The sequence below is a fragment of the Macrosteles quadrilineatus genome, unplaced genomic scaffold (genome assembly GCF_028750875.1).
Source record: "Macrosteles quadrilineatus isolate MER2022 unplaced genomic scaffold, UCM_ALF_1.0 Scaffold_3__2_contigs__length_128488019, whole genome shotgun sequence".
NCBI classification, from domain to species: Eukaryota; Metazoa; Arthropoda; class Insecta; order Hemiptera; family Cicadellidae; genus Macrosteles; species Macrosteles quadrilineatus.
The window spans coordinates 19,511,854-19,538,501 of NW_026542596.1; the positions used below are offsets into that span (position 1 = coordinate 19,511,854).

General features: G+C 33.9%; 1 protein-coding gene across 3 annotated transcripts in view; it reads right to left on the reverse strand.

Annotated features, from left to right (window-relative positions):
• The window catches only part of LOC128989599 (glycogenin-1), a 39,264-nt gene that overhangs the window by 9,464 nt on the left and 3,152 nt on the right, over positions 1-26,648 (reverse strand). For all 3 annotated transcript variants that reach the window (XM_054411533.1, XM_054411532.1, XM_054411534.1), the window contains exons 2-4: positions 16,829-16,964; positions 7,388-7,562; positions 1,916-2,078 (exon numbers count right to left, since the gene is read on the reverse strand). In XM_054411533.1, the coding sequence (XP_054267508.1) occupies positions 1,916-2,078; positions 7,388-7,562; positions 16,829-16,964 (474 nt within the window). The remainder of the gene's footprint in view (positions 1-1,915; positions 2,079-7,387; positions 7,563-16,828; positions 16,965-26,648) is intronic.

The window sequence follows — 26,648 nt, forward strand, 5'->3', positions numbered from 1 at the left end:
AATAAGTCACCCCCTACCACCTACCCTGTTAGGGGGGTAAAAAAATATTTTTCATGTGAAAAATTGCGGAATCTTTGTTAACTATTATTGCCACAAATAGAATATTTCTATCTATTTCGGTTTTAAAAATACAGATTTGTTTCCATACTTAATTTACACACTGTATAATAACCTTATGGATGAAGAAACAGCTGATCTTAGTCAGCAATATCTATCTATATATTTAATACACAGTTGTAACACTGTTTTCTCAGTAATTACTGGACCGATGTAAAAGTTTTATGTCTCAAATTAAAGGGAATAATGCATAGATTTGCCGAACTTCATTAGAATTTACGTTTTTTCTAAGGGCTACGACCTACAGCCCTTTAAAGGTCGAGTCAATACAATTCTTATTGAAGATACACAGTTTATAAATTATTCGTCAGCTGTTTAATGTTTGTCAGACATTTGTTATTATTTGTATAACCTCACTTTCAGTATGCAATTATTAAACTTGGAGTTTCTGTTTATAAGCACTCGATTTTGATCAAGGAAAGTGTATTTGTTAACTTATTTTTGAAATTTTTTAGTTTTCCTGCAAAGTGAATGATCTGAAGGAAAGTGGTAATTGAGTTTAAGTTTGAGTATGGAATGTGAAATAATACCCATAGTAGGGAACGGAAACTTATTGTTTTGATCAATATAATTTATTCTCTATGGCCACCAGAATAATCATGGGGAAATCCGCTTGCAAGTTGCAATTGTAAGTTGCATATAATTGCTAATGAGTGGGAAACATACAAACATTTTATAGTAGGTGACGAATCTTACTCAAGATCAGTGTTAGACGTTCAGTGATACCAAACTTTACCTTCTCGAGATGGCGAGTACGCTAAAATACGTGGAACTACAATATATCAGTGAATTTTTTTTCAAGTACACAGGGAAGTTGCTTGAGAAACTGTGACTTACCATTCGGTTCTGGCGAAGAAGTATGTGACTTGATGTTTAATGGCAATGTTAACTCGGGTCATTATAGCGTCATAAAACTTTATCATTAACCCCAGGGTGTGAAAAGTACAAAAAGAAAAAGAAAAGGTAATCATTAGGCGTAAAGAGACATACCGAACGAAAAAAAATGTAAAGAACCATCGAACTAAAAAGATAAAGAGCAAATTTGTGTTAAATGTGCTCTGGAAGTCCCTACAAAAAAATACCAACTCTTTTGAATTGGGGTCGTTATATTGGATTTGTCACTACTTCAAATCTATGAATTTTGAGTCATAACAGACTAACTGGGACACAAAAATGTTTTAGTTTTCCTGCAAAGTGATCTGAAGGAAAGTGGTAAATGAGTTTAAGTTTGAGTATGGAATGTCAAATAATACCCATAGTAGGGGACGGAAACTTATTGTTTTGATCAATATAATTTATTCTCTATAGCCACCAGAACAATCATAGGGAAATCCGCTTGCAAGTTGTACAGATAATTGATAATGATTGGTAAACATACAAACATTTTATCGTAAGTGATTAATCTTACTCAAGATCAGTGTTCGACGTCCAAATTTTATCTTCTCGAGATGGCGAGTACGCTGGGATATTTGGAACTACAATTTATCAGTGAACTATATCCTAACTATATTTTTTCGAGTAGGCCTACACAGGGCAGTTGCTTGAGAAACTGTGACTTACGATTTCGGTTCTGGCGAAGAAGTATCTGACTTGATGTTTAATGGCAATGTTGACTCTGGTCATTATAGCGTTATAAAACTTTATCATTAACCCCAGGATGTGAAAAATACAAAAAGAAAAAGAAAAGGTATCCCTACTCCACAATTGCATATGTTCAGTTAAAAATATACACCCAGGTTTGCATCCCCAAAATAAAATTGCTATCAGTGAGGATTTCACTATTAACATACACATTTACCATCAAAGCTTCCATGTATTAACGCAAACTCTATGAGTGCTTGGAAGGTTTGTTGACTAGGTTTGTAGACAAACACGCCAGAGTTGAAACAGTCTGGCCAACCTGCGTCTGGCGCAGCAGACAACTCTTCCCGCTCAAACAACTCATCGCTGTTTTGTAGGACCTGTGAAAAACACAAGTTTGTTAAAACTTGCTCAATATGTTTAATACTTAGCGTTTCTGATAAATCTTAACATGTAACAATGAAAATTTGTGGTTTTTAAGTGAATATAAATTACAGTATAAACTCAATAACTAAGTCACTCATGAGGATTGTTCAACAAGACTTGTAGTCAAGGTTATAACTTGTTTTAGAGGTTTGCAAAAAATAAACAGAAAAAATGTTTAAATGTATTTAAGCTAAAAAAGAAAGAAACAACTTGTATAAAGACAATTTTATTTACGACGAAGCACCTGTACATACATCCTGTAATATTCTGTACGTGTTTTGCCAATAAATATTATTTCATTTCATTTCAATCATTAAGTGTAGCTTCGACCTTAAACATTGGCTTACTTGATATTAAATGGTCAATGGCTAATGAAAAAACTGTTCTTAGTCAGTAACAAATACACGAGGGATCTCCCTTCATTATACAAAGGCGGCAACATTGCTCTTCCAGCAAACCGAAACACCGAAAACCGAATTAACCGCAGGGGGCCCACGCTTGCGTGGGTTCGTGGCCTGGGCGACCACGCGGACCCTAGCTCTCCCAGAGGGGAGGTAATTGCCCGGTGTTGGAACCGGCACTTCAGGTAGACCACAAGTTATGGACGACTGGACAAGCCAGCCTCTTTGGGTTGTACCCAAAGTGAGAGTACCCAGTGACATTCCCTCCATTCAGGGTGGTGGGGTGTTCAGCTCTGCTAGTGTTGATTAAGTTCATAGATCTTTCACCTGCCTGTAGCTTGTGGTTGTGACTGAGTCCTACCTGTCGTGTACGACTGACATTTTGTGAGGCATATCCTCGACTTTGGAAGTAGCCTCGTCCTGGGAGGTGAAATACCTAGCCCCCAGAGGGGAGGTAAATGCTCCGTGTTGGTATCGGCATTTTCAAGTAGGCCACAGACATGGACGACTGGGCATTGGGTCCCAGTGACATTCCTTTATCCAGGATGGAGGGGTGTTTAGCTCTAGGAGAGATGGAAGTGCATCATAATCTCTAACCTACCTGTGTCTGTGGTTCTTTGGGCTTCGGCCTGCTTGTTGTGTGCGACCAGCATTCAGTGGGCAAATCCTCGACTTTGGAAGTAACCTTTCCTGGAGGTGAAAACGGGCAAGTACCCGTAGCTCACGGGGACACTCAAGGGCAACGTAACTTTCCGCAGTGTGAGGGCAACGGTTTGTAGGCACTTATGCAAACCAATCCCTGTCTCTGAGCACGGACGGTATGGTTATCTTGAGTGTGGGGGGTTCTTTCCGGAACCTCAATTGAGTCAAGGGTGTCGCCACCTCTGGTGGATAGGTTCATCCGGGTGGGTCCCACTTCTATACCTGCCTCCTTTTGGGAAACCCTGATGGCCTGGCAGTGATGTTGGGTCTGACGGGCAAACGAAGTAGATCGGGTGCTGGGTCCGAGCCCGCCAGGGGTATCTGGGGATCTATCGCTCTGGTTATCTCTGGTTTCCCAGCAATGGGTAAGGCCTCGATCGGGTAGTGGTGTAAATGGGAGGTTGGGGTCCCCTTCCTCCTGGCTATTGATGGCGGGTTCTGCCTGTCAGGGATTAGATAGGTCCCGAGTGTTGCTTGCACTAAATGCGTCGGGGCGCTCTACCATGGACCTCTAGGTCCTGACCTAGTGGAACCCAGGTGGAGTGACGCTTAAACAAGCAGCCGGAATCCCTGGTTAGGATTGAGGGGCAACCCTCCTTCCGAAGGGTCTGCTTCGGCAGCCGGCGAGCCTGATGACCTTAAGTCATCCGCCCATGATGTGCTAAAGGTTGATGCGTAAGCTTCGGCCTACATCATGGGGCCCGGGTATGTCCTAAAGGATAGGTACCGGGTATGCAGTCAGGGGGCTTCGGCTCTCATGACAAATAAATAAATAAAAAAAAAAAAAAAAAAAAAAAAAAAAACCGAAACACCTGTTGTACACTAATTTATTAAGAAGTGTATGCACGATATTTTTGTTTACACGTTTGTTATTACTGTTATTACCATGGGAACAGGAATACCATCGCGTTGCCACACACCAACTTGTGTAAGAGTAGGTTTTGACTTCATTTTATACTAATACTTCACTCATATTTGGGGCTGGTTGTATGACAATACCTCAGTTATGTCCCCATCTTAACTAGACTAGTATAAATAAAATTGGGCTTTTGAATTAATTTACCTAAGAAAGTATGTTTTATGACTGTACCTATCAGTGGTCATTTTTAAATTGGGACTTAAATGAAAACCTAAGACTTTCTCTGTGGCATTTGATCAGTTGTCATCATGCAAATCTTTTTCCCATGTACAGTGTTTAGGTCATGGTTTGACTTTAACATATGCTATGATTCTTTGTTTTGTTTACATTTACGTCGTTATTTTGTAACCATCATGGCAACGCGTAAGACCAATGAATGTTAAAATTTAAAAACTTTGAGTTACTTTAAAATTATATAGGCATTATCAAAAATAGAAATTGGTTACGTCTAAACCATTCAAACATTTGACAAAACAATCTTGGTAAGTTTGGCTAAATTATATTCAGCCGTTATTGAGATTAAGTAAGTGTTATAAAGAACGCATTGACCCCAAAGAGCTTCACTTCGCTCCATTACACCATTCATTAACACTTAAATTTAGTTGAACAAAATATAAATACAGAATATTTAGTTTCATTAATATGCTACTACAGTGTCAAGCCTTTTAGAGATCAGGTTACACTTTTTATTCGTGAGGTGTGGGTTTTTTGAGGTTCTTTGTAACAGTGAACTGACAATTTAAAAATAATGAAAGGCTATTATAAACTACTTCTGACTTGCGCCTAAACGCACACCTAATACAAACAAGTAACATTAAGATTGTTGAGGTTTTGTAAATTAGGTTATCTGTTAAACCTTAACCAGGTAATGAGATGGCTAGCAGGGTTCGGTGTCAACAATGCGAACGTGGCACAGGACCAAATGTGTGTGCGTCTTTCTCCGGCTAAGAATATCCCGTCAACACTTAGCAGCTCCAATGTTATACAGGGCTACGGGAAGATGCATTAAGTCTAATATTCTGAATATTAAAAATGATTCTGAGAAGATATTATTTTCAATTGTCAAGAGACATTACTTGTAAAATGTTATAGTAACTGTCAGTGAAAGTTGTGGTTTAGCTATTTATTAATTATTCACAGATATTTGGGGCTGGTTGTATGAAAATCTGAATGCGTAGCCAAGTGGTTAAAGAGCTTCTCTAAATTTATTGAAAGTAAGCCAAGGTTGCCAGTTTGATAGCGAGAAGGGTAAATTCGTAAATCGGACTCGGGAAGGAGATAATATTTTTGATAAGGCTAATTACTCAACAACAAATACAGGGTTTTGGCTGTTGTTTTAAAAACCTCGATAAACGCCACTGTCGTTGAAACTCACAAAACAAAAGTAGACTTAAATTCAGATTTGTTTATTCCATCATAGTAGGCTATGATGTTATATTGTTGAAATTGTGTATACCGTATTGAAATATTAAATCCATACTGTATGTTTAGAAACTGAAATGGTTTTTTTTTATTTTAAAGAATTCTATAAAAAATATAAGTTATTGACTTAAAAAAGTTTTATAATCAGCATAGTATAACGGGTTTCCCTTAGATATTATTTCATTCTTCCTACAGAGAGGAGGCAACTGACCACTAAATTAAGGGGGCATAAACCACCTGAAATACATGGGGACAAGTTATACAGGGTGTTTGTGAACTCTCTCGAAAAAATTCACAGGATTATTCCTTGGGTTAATACATGAATATTTTACATTATAAACATGGGTCGCCGGAGCCTCGTTTTCTGTCTGTCTGTGTTTTTTATAAATAACCTTATCACTCGAGTTTGAATCGAGGTACAAACTTTAAATTTGACACACTTGTGTATTTTAACGTGGTACATAAACATGCAAAACTTCATTTCGTTGACTATAGCCGTTTCAAAATGGCGGCAATCTAAAATCTTTGATCTCAAATTACATGAAAACCACTAGAGTTACAAAAAAACACAAGGATAACAAAATGTAGGAAATTTTATGCCAAATCAAATGACACATAGACCTTAAAGATTGGACAACAAACAGCTGGGTTATTAATTTTTAAATAATTAATAATTTCTTTACTGGCTTTTAATTGTTATTGTTTATTCTTTAAAATCATCTGATCCTTTCTAAATTGTAACAACAATGTAAGACAGCTGGTTGGACAGATGATTTTGAGATGATAATCAGATAATATTTTTGAGTTATTAATTTTTTAAATAATTAATAATTTCTTTACTGGTTTTTAATTGTTATTATTTATTCTTTAAAATCATCTGATCCTTTCTAAATTGTCACAACAATGTAAGACAGCTGGTTTGCCCTAACAACAACATTTTTTAGTTTTTTTACTAGATGGTAAATGTATTAAGTGTCCTATTTTTACCTTAACTATTGAGATCTGTTTAAGGTTACGTAATGTACTCTGTATCAGATGATTTTAAAGAACAAACAATAACAATTAAAAGCCAGTAAAGAAATTATTAATTATTTAAAAAATTAATAACTCAGCTGTTTGTTGTCCGATCTTTAAGATCTAGGTGTCATTTGATTTAGCATAAAATTTCCTACATTTAATTATTCTTGTGTTTTTTTTTTTTTTTTTTTTTTTTTTTGTTTTTTTTTTTGTAACTCTAGTGGTTTTCATGTAATTTGAGGTCAAAGATTTTAGATTGCCGCCATTTTGACACGGCTATAGTCAACGAAATGAAATTTTGCATGTTTGTGTACCACGTTAAAGTACACAAGTGTGTCAAATTTAAAGTTTGTACCTCGATTAAAACTCGAGTTATAAGGTTATTTATAAAAAACACATACAGACAGACAGACAGAAAACAAGGCTCCGGCGACCCATGGTTATAATGTAAAATATTCATGTATTAACCCAAGGAATAATCCTGTGAATTTTTTCGAGAGAGTTCACAAACACCCTGTAGATAAACATATAAATTTATTCCTTACAACAACCATCAGAATCCTTAGAACAACCACCTTGTCTTGCCCCCCTTAATTGCAGCATCTGTATTTTGATATAAAAATCACCTCGTAAAATCACCTGGAAAACATTGGGATCCACAGAAAACACTAATTTAGACAATAACAAAGAAAGAACACCATTACCGCACCACTAACCGCAATCATTCAGGCAAAATTAAAATTTTATATTCAAAACTGTACCACACAGTACCGGTAATACAAGGAGCAATAATTCAACTTACAAGAGTGTCTGCATCTAGAAACACACACTTTTCGTACTCTGTGAGCTTCCAACAGTGGAGTTTAGTGAATGTGATTCCCAGTTCTGGACGAGCAAGTAGAGCCAGATTGTCAGCATCTTTAGAGTCTAGCACGTCTACCAACTTGACAACATTGAATACAGCACTCAGCTGTGTTCTGAAACAATCATCAATCTTATTAGAAATTTACAGCTTGTTTACAAAATATTAAGGACTAGCAACAGAGCCCGTTGTAGTTAAATACAACGGTCCCTAGAAAGTACAGTAGTACATAATATATGCCCTTGTAAGTACCTACCTGAACATTTTTTAAAGAATGAAATTATTTAGAAAATAAACTTATTTTCTAAAAGAGTAAAATAATGAAAAACAATTAAAATTTTACAAAAATATTTTATTTACAGTATTTCTTTGTAAACAACATTCTTTGTAAAGACTTCATCTGATTGTTTTAATAATCTTCCTTGTTCTTTGCCAGGGATAATTTTAATTTTTATGTCTTCAAACCTTTTAACCCTTGATATTGCAACATACAATTGTCCATGGCTGAATACTGGTGCTGGAAGGTATATCCCAACTTTATCCAATGTCTGGCCTTGCGCTATGTTTATTGTAATAGCAAACGCTAATTTTAAAGGAAATTGCCGTCTTTTTAAAACAAATGGTAAATCTGTGTCCGTCTGTGCTAAGTCAATCCTTGGAATGAATACAATTTCACGTGCTGCTGATCCAGTTAAAACCTCTGCAATTATTAAATTGGGCTTCTATTAACTGTTAAAATTGGGAACTATTAAAAGTTCTTTAACAATTAATTGTGTGCCATTACATAACCCCCGATTTCTGGTAAGATTTCGTAGCAACATTATTACAGCTCCAATTTTTAAATTTAATTTGTGTATTGGCATTCCCAATACCAAGGAGGTTGAGGAAGTTGCATCATCTCTGAGTGAAGTGTTGGTCAGACTATCTTGTTCTGTTTCTTTTTCATTTTCTGGGTCTCCATCCTGATTGCTTGATAAACACTCTTTTACCCCTTGTAGTAAATCTTTATCTATACTATAATTTGGTTTCTTCAATTTATTTTTATGAGCTGTTGATTCACGTCTGCCAGAACATGTTTTACTTTTTCTATTTTTTGATGCACGGCCACGTTTTGATTTAGGTAAGATTATATCCTCTTGATTCTCAGGCATACTATTGTTCTATCAAAACATCGTAATGCCCAGCATCCACATTTCCTGAGAATCCTAGTTTATAGATCGTTGTGCCTTCACCAACCGTTACAAAATAATCCAATTTCTCAGCATATATTTTAAATTGGCAGTCAAAAACTCTTGCTGCAGCTTCGATTTTGACATTACCGGCGTATTCCCCATCTTTGGTCATCAAATTTCTGTATTCCGTCGCGTTTTTTACTTCTAGTCTATATGTCTTATCCCCTACGATCAAAGGACAATAGTAGTCCCAGTTATTGACGACTTCATCAACTACCGTGGATCGTATATCACTGTATCTGGATTGAGATTTATGGCATAAAAATGAGACACTTCTAAAGAAACAGTTTCCATCACCAACCATGTAGTGAAGAGTAAAGTTATTCATTTTTCAACTAATGTAAAATATTTAGTTTATAATTAACAGTTCAAAATAACGAATATTAAATACTATTTTAAACTGTGAATTATAAATTAAATTTGAATAATTTATAATTGACAGTTTAAAATTATTATTTTTGGTTATGAAATCCATACATCACTTAACTTACCAATACTTATTAATGGTACAGATTAAAAACATCACTTTAGAAACACACTTTACGGACCCCAACCACCAATTCAAATAGTAAACAACTAAATGTAAACAAAGAAAAATCAAGGAAATAACAATAAAACAATCAGCTGTTAAACTATAGGTTAATACATGTGTTCCATATGATCAGATGATGCATACTGGCTAACCCATTATTACTACCATAAAGATTTTTAGATTATTCATACCGACAAACGTATTACTACCATAAATAAATAAAACTCAAACTTTACTAATTATTTGGAAATCTACACAGATTTTATTGACCTATTAATTAATAAAATCGGTCCAGTAGAACTGTAGATTTAGTTGTAGAAAGTTAACAAAAATCTCTCCAATTCAATATTTTCTCACCACAATAAATTAGGAGGTTGCTAAGCTTTTTTGCAAATAACTCTTAAATGGTGAGGAAACCGACCAAAGTGGAAGGTGATATTCTGAAAGAGAATAAAATTTGCTACAAAGTACTCTTAAGCGTTTTTTGAAAATATTCAAAAAAGGCAACCTAAAGTTAACTATAAATTGAAATTTTAAAATATTAACTATAAAAAAAAACAGTTTTTAATGTATTTTTGCTTTTTATTCTTTATTCACTACAAATTTTTAATAAAATCTAACTTTCATAATTATTTGCAAATCTACACAAATTAGGCTTTCAAACAGTACATTAGTTAACAAAATCGGTCCAGTAGAAGTCTAGATTTAGTTGTACAAAGTTTAACAAAAATATCCCTAATTCAGTATTTTTAACAACTAAAAATTTGGAGGTCACTTATCTAATTTGACAATAACTTTTAAATGGTGAGTAAATCGTAGAAAATGCACGTGATATTCTGAAAGAAGATAAAATTTCCTACAAATACCTTCTGTGTATTTCTTGAAATTATTTAATAAAGGCAGCCAAAAGCTGGCTACAAAAATAAACTTGAAAATAAAAACCTGAAAAACAGTTTTTAATGTATTTTTGTTGTTTTTATTTTTCCACCACAAATATTAAATAAAATCAACTTTTCATAATTATTTGCAAATTTACATGAGTAAGGCTTTCCAATGACTCATTAATTAACAAAATCGGTCCGGTAGAAGTCTAGATTTAGTTGTACAAAGTTTAACAAAAATATCCCAAACTCAATATTTTCTCATTATTATAAATTCGGAGGTTGCTTAGCTTTTTTGCAAATAACTTTTAAATGGTGAGGAAATCGACCAAAGTGGAAGGTGATATTCTGAAAGAGAATAAAATTTCCTACAAATTGATACCATACACTTCTTGGAAACACTAAAAAAGGCAGCTAAAAGTCGCACCCAAATAAAAAGTGTGAAAAACACCGTTTTCAATGTATTTCTTATGGAAAACATGTTTTTTTTGAAAATTTTCACCATAGATCATAATAAAAACAAACTTTCATAATTATTTGCAAATCTACACGACCTAAGCTTTCCAACGACCCATTAATTAATAAAATCGGTCCAGTAGAACTCTAGATTTAGTTGTACAAAGATTTTTAAAACTGAATTATATATAGAATAGATGTTTGTAAATTTCCCTGCAATAATTTTGTATAGAAAATATTCCAACTGTTCCGTGTTTACAAAAACGTAGATAGCACTCGTTATTTTTTATGCTCTTAGTTTTGTTGTCAGACTTTTCCTCGTTCCTCCCACACCACACAACATCTTAATTGGCAAATGGTCTATCATGTATAGTGAATGATTTTGACGTACTTCATTCAGCGGTCATATATGCTGGTAAGTCTACTGCACCACGCTCTCACACATTTTGGGAGAGGTTGATAATTCTAGTTTGTGTAATATTTTTGTGTATAGTCAATGTTAATATATTATATATTATGTGCAAAGCCGGGCACCGAGAATATTGTATGCTTAAGAGGGGACATTCAATTGAATTAAGAGTAAAATCATTAAGTATATAGAACAATGAAGATAAAGGTGTAACATTTTCACACCAAGAAACTTTAAATATTTAAATATTATTATGCTACAATTAAAATTGTAATTAAGAGAAACAATAATGCAAAATATAAAGCAAAATAATGAAAAAAGTATAAAGTTGAATAAATAAAGTTAAACAAAAGGGGACCTGTGCACAAACTGTGCAGTTACCCAGACAGCACACTTTCTCCTCAGGACATCCCACGGATATTGCGACAGGATATGCAAGATATCCCATAGTGGTCCTATGGTCAACTTGGGATATCCCAGGATATCCACTGGAAAGTTTATTAAATTGATTAAATAGTTAATAATCACAAATTTTGAAGAAAAAAACGAGAAAAAAGTTTTTGGCCCTGACGGGTCTCGAACCTGGTACCTTCGCCTTATGAGCCTCTTACCTTACCTCCTGAGCTATCTACGCTTGGTGGATATGAGTGTTTTCAAGTGGTGAAAGAGTAGTCGACAGTTGCAATGGTCGCAATACTTAAAATATTTTTGATACTACCCCAGTATAGGCTATAATATGATTCTGTTAATCTGTTTATGCCTCAAGTAGTTGAATTGTTTTTCTGGTAGTTGGAGAGGATACTGGTATTTGAATATAGATTATTTAATTACCATTAGATTAGCACTGTTATAATTGATTGTTATAGGATTAAAATTATTTTTTTGTTGTTTTATTAATTTAAAGTTAGAATTAAATTCATATTTCACACAACTATGATAGAACTCTAGTTTTCTTGAACTCAGTGGTAGTAATATGTCAGTAACGTTAAGTCAGCCCTTGTATTAACCCACAGTATTAACAAGACATATTTTCAATCTGGGAAACCTTAAACTTTTAAAACAAATTATAAAACCTCGACGTCTTAATGCGTGGGAATCTTATTTTTAGAAAAAAAAACAGACCAAAATTATTTGTTAAATAATGAAGACGGCCCAATTATAAATTCGGAATTACTGAAAATAATTACATCAAGAACAACACTGTAATATATCCAAAATTCAAAAGATTAATTTTTCTAATATTATTTTTTATTTTTCCAATATCCTTAAAATCATCTGTTTTAACTTTGTTTAAAATTAATTTATTAAGTAAATATTTACTTTTTGTACTAGTGTAAACACAGCCTGAAGATGGAAACCAAGCTTCTGAAAACGCTAGTGAAAAAAACAAATTATTATATATTGGCATTGTTGAACATTTAAATTTAGATATACATTTCATCAGTGGTAGTATTTTTTTCTTCAGTTTGTTACCGGGACATTACGGGACATTGCAGGATATCCAGTGGATTTTGTACATGTCACGGGATTTCATGGGACATTCTGGGATATCCTATGGCATTCGTACATATCCCGGGACTTTACAGGATATCCTGAGGTTAACTTACAAATCCCGGGACATTACGGTATATTGTAGGATATCCTGTGGATTTCGTACTCGTCCCGGGATTTTGCGGGATATCCTGAGGATAGCGTACATATCCCGAGACATTCTCAGGACATATGGGACTACTATGGGATGTCCCTGGGATAAAGTGTGCTGTCTGGGTAATAGTGTCCAAAACTGGTTTCAGAGGCAAAATAAATCCAGTGCAGTGGCAATCCATTTAACTTTTCAAGGTTATGTTTGTTCAGAACAGTTATTAGGTGAATATAGAACTACTACCGGTAATTTACAATACATTTTTTTATTTTAGATTTGATCTACACTATAAAGAGCGATTTACCTACCTCAATCATATTAGTTGTAAAAAAATTCCTTTTTAAAAACATTTGTCCATAAACCGTTTATTCTGCTCCTGTTTTAACATCTAACAGAGGTTCAACATTAAACTGAAGGAACAGCTGTTAAATTACAATTAATTCAAACTGTTGTAAAGAAAGTTGATCAGCATCCATAACTGGATCTTTGAAATGTGACTCTAGGAATAAATTAAAGTTGTGAAGGGCAAAGCCCTAAAGGAAATTACATTTTAATTACCATTTGAAAGTGCACTAGATCATAAGCTTTAAAATGACACCACAATCGTAAAATTCAGTTAAGTATGACGGCTGGAAAAGGGATGCTAAAGGGAATACTCCTATTGTAAAAAGTGTATTGTTTTATGATATGAGTAAAATAAAATAAAATTATTGTTTATATTTCCAAGATAAAAGTATTCACATGAAAAACTCATGTAAAATGCCCAATAGTTTTACAAAACAGGAACTCAGAAGTACATTTAAGTTTTGACCCGGTTGTCCCTTTTATATCAAACTAACGGTATCATAACTTTACTTGTTCACCTCCACCCAAATTCTGGTTTCCAAAATAATCTTCTTGACAAGTGAATTTATGACCCAACGTCAGGAAGTTTCTAAAACTGTGTTGAAGGAATACGCAACACTTTTGGCTTCATTTCATTTGAGCTCAACTGTATTTAAGTTTGTAGAAAACACCTGTAAGAGAGCTATCTATAAATGTATCTTACAAAGGTGGATCCTGCCTTTCTGAGCTTATAAAACTATGTTGATATTGCCTTGAATATCAAATCAATTTATTTACAAACTCATTCTAATTTAACAGGTGCTTGATAGATACAAAATTTATATCTATATATTAATTACATAACGCGATACTTTGCGTCAAAATTGTGGACAACTGGGATGTTGTAGAACGACAGGAGAGGGCTCAAATTAATAAAGGTCTTGATCCCGAGACGGCGGGAAAAATAGTTGAATTTCCCAAAGTTTAATTAAAATTTAGATATAACGTAAAATGTTCTCCATAAGTATAGCATTTGGAAGCCATACACAGCTGATTTTTGTTTACTTTAATATAGTTTTTCACGCTATATTTCCAAGTCGTATATATATATATTTATATATAAATATACATATGTGTCCGTTAGCATGATAACTCGAGCAAAAATGATCCAATTTCGATGACATTTGGTACAAACGTGTAAGCCTAAGTTCATTTGAACAAGCTCGGGAACCAGTATGATCAAACCATGGGAACTGGGTTTTATGGGGGGATTTATGGGGTAAATGTTGGTTTTTCTCGTTTATGACCCTCAAAACATAAAATTTCCCAATTTCTCTCTAGACCATTTTGAAGAGCTTGAAAAAACAAATAATTTAGTATATTGAATTGTCTTTGTCAGTGGTGGCCAATGGGGGGGGGGGGGGCTTGGGGGGCTTAGCCCTCCCAGATATGAGGGTTCAAATTAATTTTGGTTAAGTTAGAAAAATTAACTTTAAAAAATTAATAAGAACCTCAAAGTTTGATTTTTTGTAAACAAAATTTATTATTTTTATAGGGTGTCTAGTAGTTGGGAAAACCGGGAAAGTCAGGAATAAGTACTGAATTTCAAATCGGTCTTCAAAAGTTGGGATTTAGTCTTTATTTTGGTATGAAAGTAGAGAATTTTTATGATTTTGCTGCGATTATCGCATTCGCAGACGACGCCGATGACGTTTCTGTGGCCGTGCAGTCATAATGATGGTGTCTACACGGCTGCGGGAAATGATCATAATTTTGCCGCGATCGCGAACGGTGACGATGACATTAATGATGATGTCTACTTGGTCGTGGAAGATTTTCATCATCCAAAAAGATCCAAATTGGTTAGTTAGAATTTTTTATTTGCTACTTTTTTTTTCTTTACTTGACAGGGTTTGGTGTAGAATTCAAAAATTTGGTTGAATTTAAAAAATTGGCATTAGTATCAAGAATTGAGAATTGCTACATTTTGGTATCAATACATCACTAATTGTTTAAAAATTTGGCATTAGTCTTAAAAAGTCTAGAATTGGCCTTGAATTTTAAAATGGAAATAAACTAGACAGACACCCTAAATTTTAACGTTTTATGTGGTGAAAAATACGTCTTACCATTATTAAAAAGGTGTTGGAGCTCTCAAATAGACAAAGACAAGTTCTTGACTTTGTCTGTGAGAAGACCTGAGTTATATGCTACAAACCAGCAATTTATTTAGGATCCTAGGTACACAGTACACACACATTTAGGGTTTGGATGAGTCTGTTCCTTTCTTTTACCTTATGTCAGCTATTTTCCATAATGTGTAAGGGTGAAGTTCTTACATGGAATTCGTAAATTAGCCGATTACAAGGTCCTTCAAGTATGTTCACCGTATTCACTTAATCCGTAATTTCTTTTATTTTGATTTCTAAATAGCCTAAAATACGTCTTTGGAGCTTATATTTTTTCAAAGATTTTTGGGGGAGGACCCCTGGCCCCCTATTCAAATCTATTTATTTTATACTAGAGCTATTATTTATTTACAAGAAAACACACTTTATTACCCTCCCTAAAGGCAGCAAACCTAGGTACTCGTTAAAACCTAATGTTATGGAAATAGATTTAATTGAAAATCAAATCAGGAAAATGGAAATTCGCTTAGTCTGCAGGTTTGCTGCGGCAGGGGTATTTTTATAATTTACATTGGCAAATACATAATATTGTTAAACACTGACATAGGCTAGTTTTTAGTCATTTGTGTATGAAACAATTAACATTCTATTTTAGAACATAGATTTTCAATTTTAACTCCCAATTATTCAAAATTTTCCCGGGCCCTCCTGTCCCCCCGGAAGTTCCCCCTCCCAAAGTGATTCACCCCCCTCCCCACTTGATATAGCCTTTATTCCGCCCATGTTAACCAACGAAATATCATCCTACGACAAAATCTAACCAAAAGTATCATGAGAGCAATAGTGTTAAATTTATATCAACCGAATTAACTGCAAGACATAAATATAACTACAGAGAAACCGAAGAAACAAGCAGTGTTGCCAATAAACAAACGGAGGATTTGCAGCCGCCATGGCTATGTGCCATTGAATGTCTGTATGTTGACATAGTACTTTGTTTGACACAAGGAGAACTGTACCAGCTTCATCATGTTGAGAGAAAAAAATAAACACAAGATAGGAATATGAGCATTGAAAATTGTTAATAAAAAAAGGTTTTTACTTTATGGCCTTATGCTTTAAAAGGTTTTTAAAAGTCTTCCCCCTTTTTAATGCATAATTATTTGCCTTTTCAGTTGTATGAGAATAGCATTGGAATGATTAATAGTTTGAGTTGTATACTAAAAGAGCTCTATTTAATTATTTAACGCCTTTTGATGGTAGGAGTTCACTAATATGGAAAGATGTTTTCTCATATGGGAAATATGTATGGGGTACCCAAATAAGCAAATTTAGTATAAACATAGCTAGACGTAAAATCACTCCTAAGAGGTCATAAAGAGTCTTGAAAAACACGTAACACATAACACGTACATAAAAAAAGATCATAAAATGCATGGCCACACAACTAATTTACAACACGGCGGCGGGTACAGGGTGTAGGTCTAGACAATGGTGTAGGCCATGCATTTTTTCGTTTTTTTTTTGTGTATCGTGTTATAGTTACGTGTTATTGTGTTACATGTTTTTCAAGATTCATTACGACCTCTTAGGAGCGATTTTACGTCTAGCTTGACAATGATGCCATCATAGACAGCGAAACCGGTCGCACTAATGACGACTTACGGATTACTTGGACAGAATCAAAAAGGTAACTTAACCTCTTGTATACAATATATAGCAGTTTATTTGTTTTTGATTTTCACCCTCTACTGGTATTTCAAGATGGTTACTTACTTCATAGCCTCGGTGACACCGGGTGTAATGAGGACCACCAACTGATGTGCTGTGTTGACTCGGCGCAGTGAGTGCGCCAGGACAAGCGCTCCCATGGAATACGAGTCATTGGTGGCAAGAGTCACCCACGCAAACTCTGTAAGAGGAACTTGCTGTTAAAAACTTTTATGGTAAAGCTACATAATTAACACCAATACTCATACTTTTAAGATATTGTCTTCTTGTAGAGATGTAGAGAGTATGGTTCAATTGTTTCAATGAACAGTTTTTATCCAGAAATAATTGGCTGATGACAGGAAAACAATTTTTGTTTATTATAGATAATTGATTTACCATGTATGGCATTGAATGTATGGTGTTTAACCTTTTACAATTGGGATCAAAAATATTTTATACAACTTAACTTTTATCATAGGCAGACAAACAAAATAATCATTCAAATAAATGGAGTGACCAGTTAAAACTGTACATAGGTGTAAGTAACGGCTATTCGAAAATGTTTACTATTGTAGCCAAATAAGTTTTGCCAAACAGCTTTGAAATCAGCTGTATAATAAATTGTAACTACTGATGTACATAATATAATGTTAAAAGAAGGGCTCTGGATGCCAGTGACAAATTCTTGCATGATGAGATGCCAGCTGATTCCTCAGACATGCAGCCAGAGTTGTAGCGTTGGAATCACAGATTTATAAAAAAATTTTACTGTAAAATCAGTTTTCAAGAGACACTAAAGGAAGACCTATTGAATAGCAATTTCCAAAACCGAGGAATACGATTCTATCAATTTGATTTCTAGCCAAGAGCATTTTAAAACTGACTTGCAGACATGAATCAATTGCCTAAACTGTTTAGCGTTTACTAAATATTGATTTTTCAAGGTTTTTTCTAATATCTACATACGCCAGTGGCATTTTAAGTTAACAAGTCACAAATGCTTTTAAGGAAAAGCAAATCCATCCAATTTAGTGTGGGATGTGTCGGGTATCAACCCCATCCTCCTCTGACCAACGTCTGGGATGCTAACCTCCAGGCCAGCAGCACACTCCATTTTTAATTGGTTTGCTCGGTCCAAGCCCATTCAAAAATGCTTGGCTAGTAAAGCGTAGCCACCACGTGTAGCCTCATTGTGAAAAACAAGGTAGCAGCTTGTTAAAGCAGTGAGCCGTTAAGTCTAATTGGTGTTAGTCTAAGACATTGTCTCATTTTTCTAGAGACATCGCCATAGATAGACGGTTTAAATGTCTCAGTATTCATGTCTGTTGAGCAACTAATGATGTGATCGTCTGTCTGGGGTAGAGTTAATGGGATGAGGCCCACCTAAAATCAACTGTGGAGTGGAAGACTCAAGTGTAAATTGGGACATCCAAAACTGTGTTTGAGATCCAGTTATTTCTAAATTTCTGTTTTCTTTTCATAAGACTCAACAAGTCAATTCTAATCTGTTAAAATTTGGTGTACACTAATAGCACTAATAGCACTAAAAGAATAAATGAAAAACCTATTTATTTACAAGAGAAAAATGCTTTTGTATTTAAATTGATTTAATTAGATTAAAATTAGAATAAAATGTAGATATTAAGTGGAACTGTCCCAGAGCAAGGATGAAAATAGTTTTGAGACTCACTGACAAATGATCCCAGAATAGATCCGTCAAGAAGACTTTTGGAACATAGATTGAGTCTTTGGCAACTAGAATATTTTCAAAGTTTTCTGAGAACTTCCAGGCTTAATATAAAAATATCATTAGAATATATGAAAAATGAATTATTAAAAGTTATTGCAAAAAAAAGTGAAGTCACTAAGTCACGATTATGGAAAATGTAAAAAAGCATGTTTATGATATGTTTTTTGTATATGTGAGTTTTCAGTATGATGGTATGATAAAATATTAATAGCATAAGTACGATTTCTCACTTATTTGTCCAGTAAACAGAAAATTAGGAGTATCATTTTCTTGACATTGCAAAAATTGCTTCATTATCTCAAAAGAAGATAACTCCTAACTTCAAGGCCAAAAATGGTTTGGTCTTATTATCTCAAGGGCACTGATATAGTTTAAAAGCAAAACAATAGCCTATTACTACATAATGTGTAAGCTAGTTATGACTATATATGTAATGTTAGTATTTGTTGATCGTAAAATTATTTTTATTTATTTGATAGTTTTAAAGGATAGCTCGATAGCTTTTGCACAATTAATTGTAAAAGAAGCTAGTAACCCAACTAGGTACAGGTACAGTATTCTATTCTAAAATGTGCACTACGAGTATACAAAGCAAGAAACAGTTTATAACTTTATAGTGACACCTTTCTTATGGGGCGACCTTCTTTCTCTCAAAACAAACAATATTTTACTACAAAATTCCTTACCAAAATGAGCAAAAGATTTAGCCTTAAGGTAAACAAAAATTCAAGAGCAACTAAATGAAACTTCTTTGTTGTTTTTCAAAAGATATGGGCAATTTTATCTTCATCAAGATATATCTTGTATTTTTTAGGGGTTCATTTATAGCACAAGAAGTTGTTGTCCTTCACATAAAGTACAATGACTTTTGGCAATTCCTCCATGCAGTTAGTAAGTAAGCCAACATTTACAGATGACAATCGCCAAATTTCTACCTGGGTTTGCCCCTTTGGCAACCATTGGTCCATTGTGGATTACATTCTATTGTGTGCATGTACTTATTGTTTATAAAAGTTATTCTTGATTTAAGTTATTAAGTTTCTCAAAGTAGATTTCTTTTAGCGAATTTCCCTATAGGGAAGTAGCTATTACCGTAGGTCTCATGGTAAGACCTAAGCCCAGGACCGATTTACTTTTTCATTTTGATGTCCCCAGAAACCAAAAACACCATTTGTTCAAATTTTTATATATCTATATATAGATATATATATATATATATGTGTGTCCATCCGCACGATAACTTGAGTAATTTTTGTCCGATTTTGATAAAATTTGGTTTGAAGGTGTAAGGCAGGATAAACTTGAATGAGTTCGCGAACCAGCATGATCGGACTATGGGAACGGGGGTTTATAGGGGGTTCTATGGGGTAAAAATAGGGTTTTTCCATTTTTGACCCTAAAAACACAAAATTTCACAATTTCTTTTTAAACCATTTTGTAGAGCTTAAAAAAACAAATAATTTAGTATATTGAAGCGTTATTATGCGCCTAATTGTTACGGAGAAAATTCAAAAAAATTGTAATTTTAAAATTCCCATGTTATTCTTATGGAGAATAAGGTAATAACTGTTGTAGTTTGCTTGTTTATGAACATATTTTGATCGATTTTGGAAAATACTTTTATTTCTTACTAAACTATTATCATTTTATAAAAAAAATCTTTTTTACCCTCCCTAAACTAATTCTATTTAAATAGGAAATAAATGTGCTATTTTTATGGAGGCATTTTAGTGTAAATCCAATCAGGTTAATGGAAATTCGCTTAGTCTGCAGGTTTGCTGCGGCGGGGGTATTAAGTCTTAGAATAACTGGCTGACAGCTCTGCAATTTTATAATCAAAATCAAAGGCTTCTGAATGGTTTTTAATAACACTGATGGGAGAGTCTAAAATTAAATGGGTTTTCAATAATTACAGTCTTATTGTTACATTGTAACATCCTACAGATCAAGAACTTAAGTACCGGTACATATATTTCACCTCAAATAGTTTTTACTTTCTAAACACTTTGTAAAATTACAACAGGAAAATTGTGTAAACTTAAGGACAAAATGACAAATTAAACTAGCCAATATTCATTGCAAAATGTTGCATGTCACAAGACCAATACAAATTAATATTTTTGCAGCTGAATTTTGATTTGAATTTTGCAGCTCGGAGTTCCAGAATCAACTGACAATGACGTTAAGGTCAGTAATTATAACTTCAAAGACATTTCTAAAAAAAGAAAATATTGCAGTATAAATCAAGCTGGTAATAAATTTTAAAATTTGCACCAGAACTATTTCAATAATTTGTTACATGAGAGTAAAGCCAAGCGACTTCTCCAAGTATATTTAGACTGGATAGCCTTGGCAAAGCTCCTGAAAAGTACAGTGGATGTGAGGTATAAGTTGCATCTTGTGTGTTATGGTTGTCACTGACACTGGTACAGCTGTTTCTTATATCTCATTCTTCTTATACTTATAGCTTACAAAACATAAACACATAGAGTAAGAAGAAATGAGGACAAACAATGTTTATAAATTTACATTCAAGGGATTTCATCTAATGTCACTCAATTTTACTGCATTTTACCATGGATAGAGCATACTCCCTTAGGCCGTCGACACACGGGAAGACTGTTTTCCAACTGAAATCGGCAACCAGTTGGACAAACTAGTCGCCTACGTCCCGACCAATGTAGTCAGGTGGGACAGTGCACACGGTGCGACTGCGACGCGACCAGTTGAGGACCAGTCGGCGATCAGTCGTTAAGCAACCGGACCTGCCGGTTGCTAGGTGATTTCAGTCGCCTGGTTTGAACAACTTTTCGCATATTTGTATTGTGCTTTTCAAGGATCAGGTATACCAACTGTGATAACTCTTCGTAAGCACTTTTTGACACCCTGTACACAGACTGAAATTTTGCGTCTGTTTCTTGTAATGCAGCAGCAGCTACAAAGAGCCTACATTAAATATTTGTTTTAACATAAGGATGTACCCGATACCTTCTACGTCCTCTACGCTTTCTTGATTGTTTATAAAACACCAGGCAGTGTTATTATTACTTCATCACCGTTACTCATTTGAAACACAATACACAGTACACAGTATCGTTATGACAGAATTAGAACTCATTCACTGTCTCAACTCAACTATAGTCGCGCCCGTGTGCGGATTTAACCAACGCAACTGCAACCGTAATCGCGTCACAAAACAGTTGGTTCAACTAGTTGAGTTTCAGTCTTCCCGTGTGTCGACCGCCTTAGTAGATTTCTCATAGAACAGCTGAAGCCAGTTTTATAGTTAGATCTTTCCTGTACACTGTGCATGTTTTGTTTACAATTAGTTTCTTGTTAGGCCTATTTCAGTAATTTAATACCTCATTTAACCAAATAAAATGATTTAACCGTAAACAATAACTCACTTCCTAGTTATAAACCCAAACAGTAAAGCCCAAATCATGAAATTAACCCTAAAATAATAGAAACAAAATTTCGTCAACACTAGCAGTCAGTGTCACCGGACATGAACTAGACACGAAAAACGAGCTTCAAAATTTACAATGTGATGAGAAGTCTATACATCGAGAAGTTGTCATGGACAACTAAAAGAGAAGGGACATTAAATAGTTGTTTTTAGCACCTAAAATAAAAATCATGCCGAGGTTAGATAATTTTCATTAATAGTTAATGATTTTTTAAATAGTTATAAAATAGCCCTGCCGCAGCAAATCTACAGACTTAGCAAATTTCCATTTGCCTGATTCTACTAAATTAAAGCATAGACAAAACTTAAGTAACAACACCCAAGAAAAAATTATTCTAGGAAAAACAATAGTGATGTTTTAAATCATAATTCACCATCATCTAAAAAAACACTGGTCCAAAAGGTCGCCTATTAAAACATATGATTTTGGAAACTCAGAGTGGGATCGGTCGCTCCACTATACCACTGTACACACCAAAGTAGGTGGCAGTTTTTTTTCCTCAATTATTATTAATTACCTGTAGGCCCTATATCAGAATAATCGTTTGTTAAAACATAATAGAAGTTTTTTCCCTAATTTCTAAAGGGAATGTATTACTATAAACTTATTTAACACAAATAGGAATTTAAAACTAATTCCTGAGAAAAATTATTACTTTAAACAAACACTACCAGATAAACATTTTACTGGATGGATAAAAAGTAAAAATAAACATTTCTAAGGGCAATATCTAACCACTAGTAATTGCGATTAGACAACTATAATACAAAAAAAAAAGTAAAAATTATCACAGTTAAGTAAGGGAGTTTGTGTTTTATCCATGGCCGAAGTAAAGCCGGCTTTACCTTACTTGATGCCAGTTGTTGAGACAGTTGTCATCATCATCACGTAATTGCAGGATTGTTGTAGGCCAGTTGTCCTCAGTCTACTCCCGGAGACAATTGAATTTCAGAGCAAATTTTTTATTTACGAGAAGGTTTACAACATTTTACAGAATATGATTAAAGAATCAAGAGTTTTATTGCTATTGACCTTTATCCGTACAAAGGAATAGACAGTCAACACATACAAATCTTTTCAAACTAATTATATAAAATACAAAGGTTACAAAATACTTAGTTAATTAAAATATTACAAGTCTAGAGAATAAAGATAATATGTAGATCCACATCAAAATTCAATATTAACATTTGATTTAAGAAATTTATGGATGCCATATAAAGGATATCAACTATTCACCTAATTTAGATTTAAATATCTTGAAAGATTCTGGCTGAATCAGGCTGCAATTTATAAAAAAACCTATATATAATGTTTAGTCTATGACTAGACTATTGCTAATTGATGCTCTTTTTAAGTCTATGAGGGTTTGTGGTTTGTCTAACTGTAGTTTACTTACTCCTTGCTCAGGATTGCTTAGCAAAACAGAATTTGTTTCCCATTTAATTGTGAGGGCAGTTGGCAAGGCAATTGGCCTGATATGAAGTGTTTATACACACAAAGCCAATAATGTCATGCCAGTCAGTTGTCTATTCTGACAATTGTCTCACCTACTGGCATTGTGTAAACCGGGCTTAATGTGGATAAAAAATCATTGAAATTTGGCGGTACTTAAACCTGATTTTTTGTTTGTCGCATATAATGTAAACTGTATAATTTTAATGAAAAAATATGGTTATGGTAAAGACTAAGCAAGAAAACATTTTGAATTAAGTAAAGTGGTTTGTTTTAATTATTTATAGTATGTATGATGGAAACTGTCTTCTGATTGAGCGTCTACCTGGGGATTGGCCAATAGTTTAAGGCCCAGGCCAGTCCAAATAGAGGAAGGGTCAAGAGAGGTTCCATCATACAGACTAAAAGTTACATTACAGAATGGCTAATGAGATAGCATATTATAAGCCTGAGCACATTCAGACAGATTTGTACAAGTGTCCCTCCCCTCCCCAGTTCCCTCTGTCTGGCTGTCTAACAGGCAAGCAAGTGAAACCCCCTTTTACAAAATGAAACTTCCTGTATCAATTTCTGTTGGCAGCTACTGTGAGGCTCTAGGTGGAAATTATTTCAGCAAAGTGCAATAAATATAAAAACTGAAATGTATAACAATACATATTCAATACCTACAAGAGTACATTTTGACCAATAAATTACATGATAAAATTGAATGTTGAATGTTACATGGATATGAAATGAATGTTAATTGTTAATGTTGTAAGTTAAGTCTTAAAAATATTGTATCTAAATTATTTAATAAACTGACTTTTTGAAACTAGGTGTACAATGCAGTTGTCTGCTTGCAATATTGAGCGGGGCTAGCATATTAATCCAATAGTTTTATAAAGTCCTTGCTTCTGTTTCTCATAAATGAGAATAAATACTTGCCTCCAATGTCTAGTAAATATAGTTTTTAGTAGTCTATGATAAGATAATAATAAGAGTGCTTACTCATTTGATCCGAACAAACAGAAAATTAGAAGCAACCTTCTTCTCTCAGCAAAGATTTCTTCATTATCTCAAAGAATGATAAACTCCTGGCTATTTCAAGGCTAGAATTGGCTTGGTTATTAATATCTCAATGATATGATATATTTGAAAAGCAAAACAAAACAAAACTTTACTATTAAATCATTTAGTGATAAAGTTTGTTTATCAATCCAGTTTATGATATTGTTTGTGTAGACATATTGTATTTATGTTTCTGTATCAGTTAGTTATTAATATTTTTCCCAGATGATAGCTTTTGAATGAATCTCATATTACTTTAAGTTTGGTTAAGACAATGTATTGACTAACCAAAAAATCTCAAACAGTGCAGCAAACAATTCTAAAATACACATCCTTTGTTAAGAACATATCATTAAATTTGGATATAACATTAACTTCAAATAACACAAAATAAGCGGTATCAGAAATATGACACATACTTTCTCCCATAAGCCATGATAATTTCGTAGGAAAAAATCACAAAAGTTGCAATAACTTTTGAACTGTAATTTTTACGGAAATGGGATCTGTACCATTTCGTTCTGAATTTAAAGGACTATAGCATACGGTACTACATTTTAATAAAAAAAATCAAATTTTTTCGTTATTTTAGGTATGGGTTTTTATGGAAAAATCCCCATTAAAAATAAAAATATGAAAAAAGCCTGGAGATGCCATGAATTAGTACCTACATACCAAATTTCATCAAAGTCAGACTACAGCACTACAGGTGTGGTCTGTAGCTCTGTACACGTCCACACATACATACACATATAGATACACACACACACACACACACACACAGACATCACTTCGAAAACCACTTGTTTGGGTTCAGGGGGGCCCAAAATGGATATATCAACTCAAACTCGAAAATCTTGACAAAAACAAATCTTTCTCCATATACTATGTATCGGGGGAGAAAGTAAAAATAAGGAAGGATTAACATAAAATCACAAAAAAATACAGACCCTAGTTCATTGAATGTTTCTTTTCACTAACCCATTTTGTGTAAGGAATAAGATTTAAAAATAGAATGAAATAGATATACTTTTTGATAGCTACTAGTAACAAAAATTTCATACAGTAAGGAGGAAAAACCAAGAAAGTCTCTTTAAGTCAAAAACTAGTTTGAAACTTGATATGGATCTACCATTTAAAACTACTTGTGAGCAACTTGAGTTGAAAGAGGAGTTTTCTCATATTATTAACTTTGTTATCAACTTGAAATATGTGTTTTATTTTTAGTATTTAGTTGTTGCATTTACATGAATCACAATCCTATTCTAACGTAATTTTTTCAACTTTTTTATAAAGTAGGTCTAAGTTTTTTTGGATAGCATAATTAATTGTAATTAAGGATCATCTACTCAAATAAACATATTTTATAATATACTTTTTACATAAATAAGCGTAACCATTTGATTACTGGCCCTGGGTCTAATGGAAGACGAAAACTATCCAAACATGTGAATTCAAAATACAATCGGCCTCATGAGTGCAGTGGAGTTGATACAGAGTTGTATTGTTCTGGTTATAGGCTCAATTAGGTCGGGGCTCAAATCAGACTTCCTCTTACAACTTGGTGCCAAACACCATCAGTTTGAAGGCTGCCTGGTTGGCTCACCGCCTTAAATCCTCAACACCTAGATATTTACCGTTCTTCCTCTTCTAGTTAGCTTTGTAAATTATCAACTAGCTTCTTGAAATAAAGATTATATCTTGCATAAGCAATACAGTGTGTAAATTAAGTATTGAAACAAATCTGTATTTTTAAAACCGAAATAGATAGAAATATTCTGTTTGTGGCATTGATTCTTAACAAAGGTTCCGCAAATTTTTACACCAAAAAAACTTTTTCACCCCTTTAATAGGGTAGGGGGTAGGGGGTGACTTATTTTTTTCAAATAGCAACCCCTATTGAGTGACGCCTCATTTTAAAGGGTTTGTCAAAAGAAATACAATGACACAAACTCGAGGTAGATATTTCATCCCTAGCCTAAATGGTGGGTATTCCAAAATTTAATTTATGTGAAAAGCACCCATTTTGGAATACCTGCCATTTTGGCTAGATATTCACTTCGGATTTGCGTCATCGTGTTTCTTTTGACAAGCCCTTCAAAATGAGGGGTCACTCAATAGGGGTTGCTATTTGAAAAAAATAAGTCACCCCCTACTT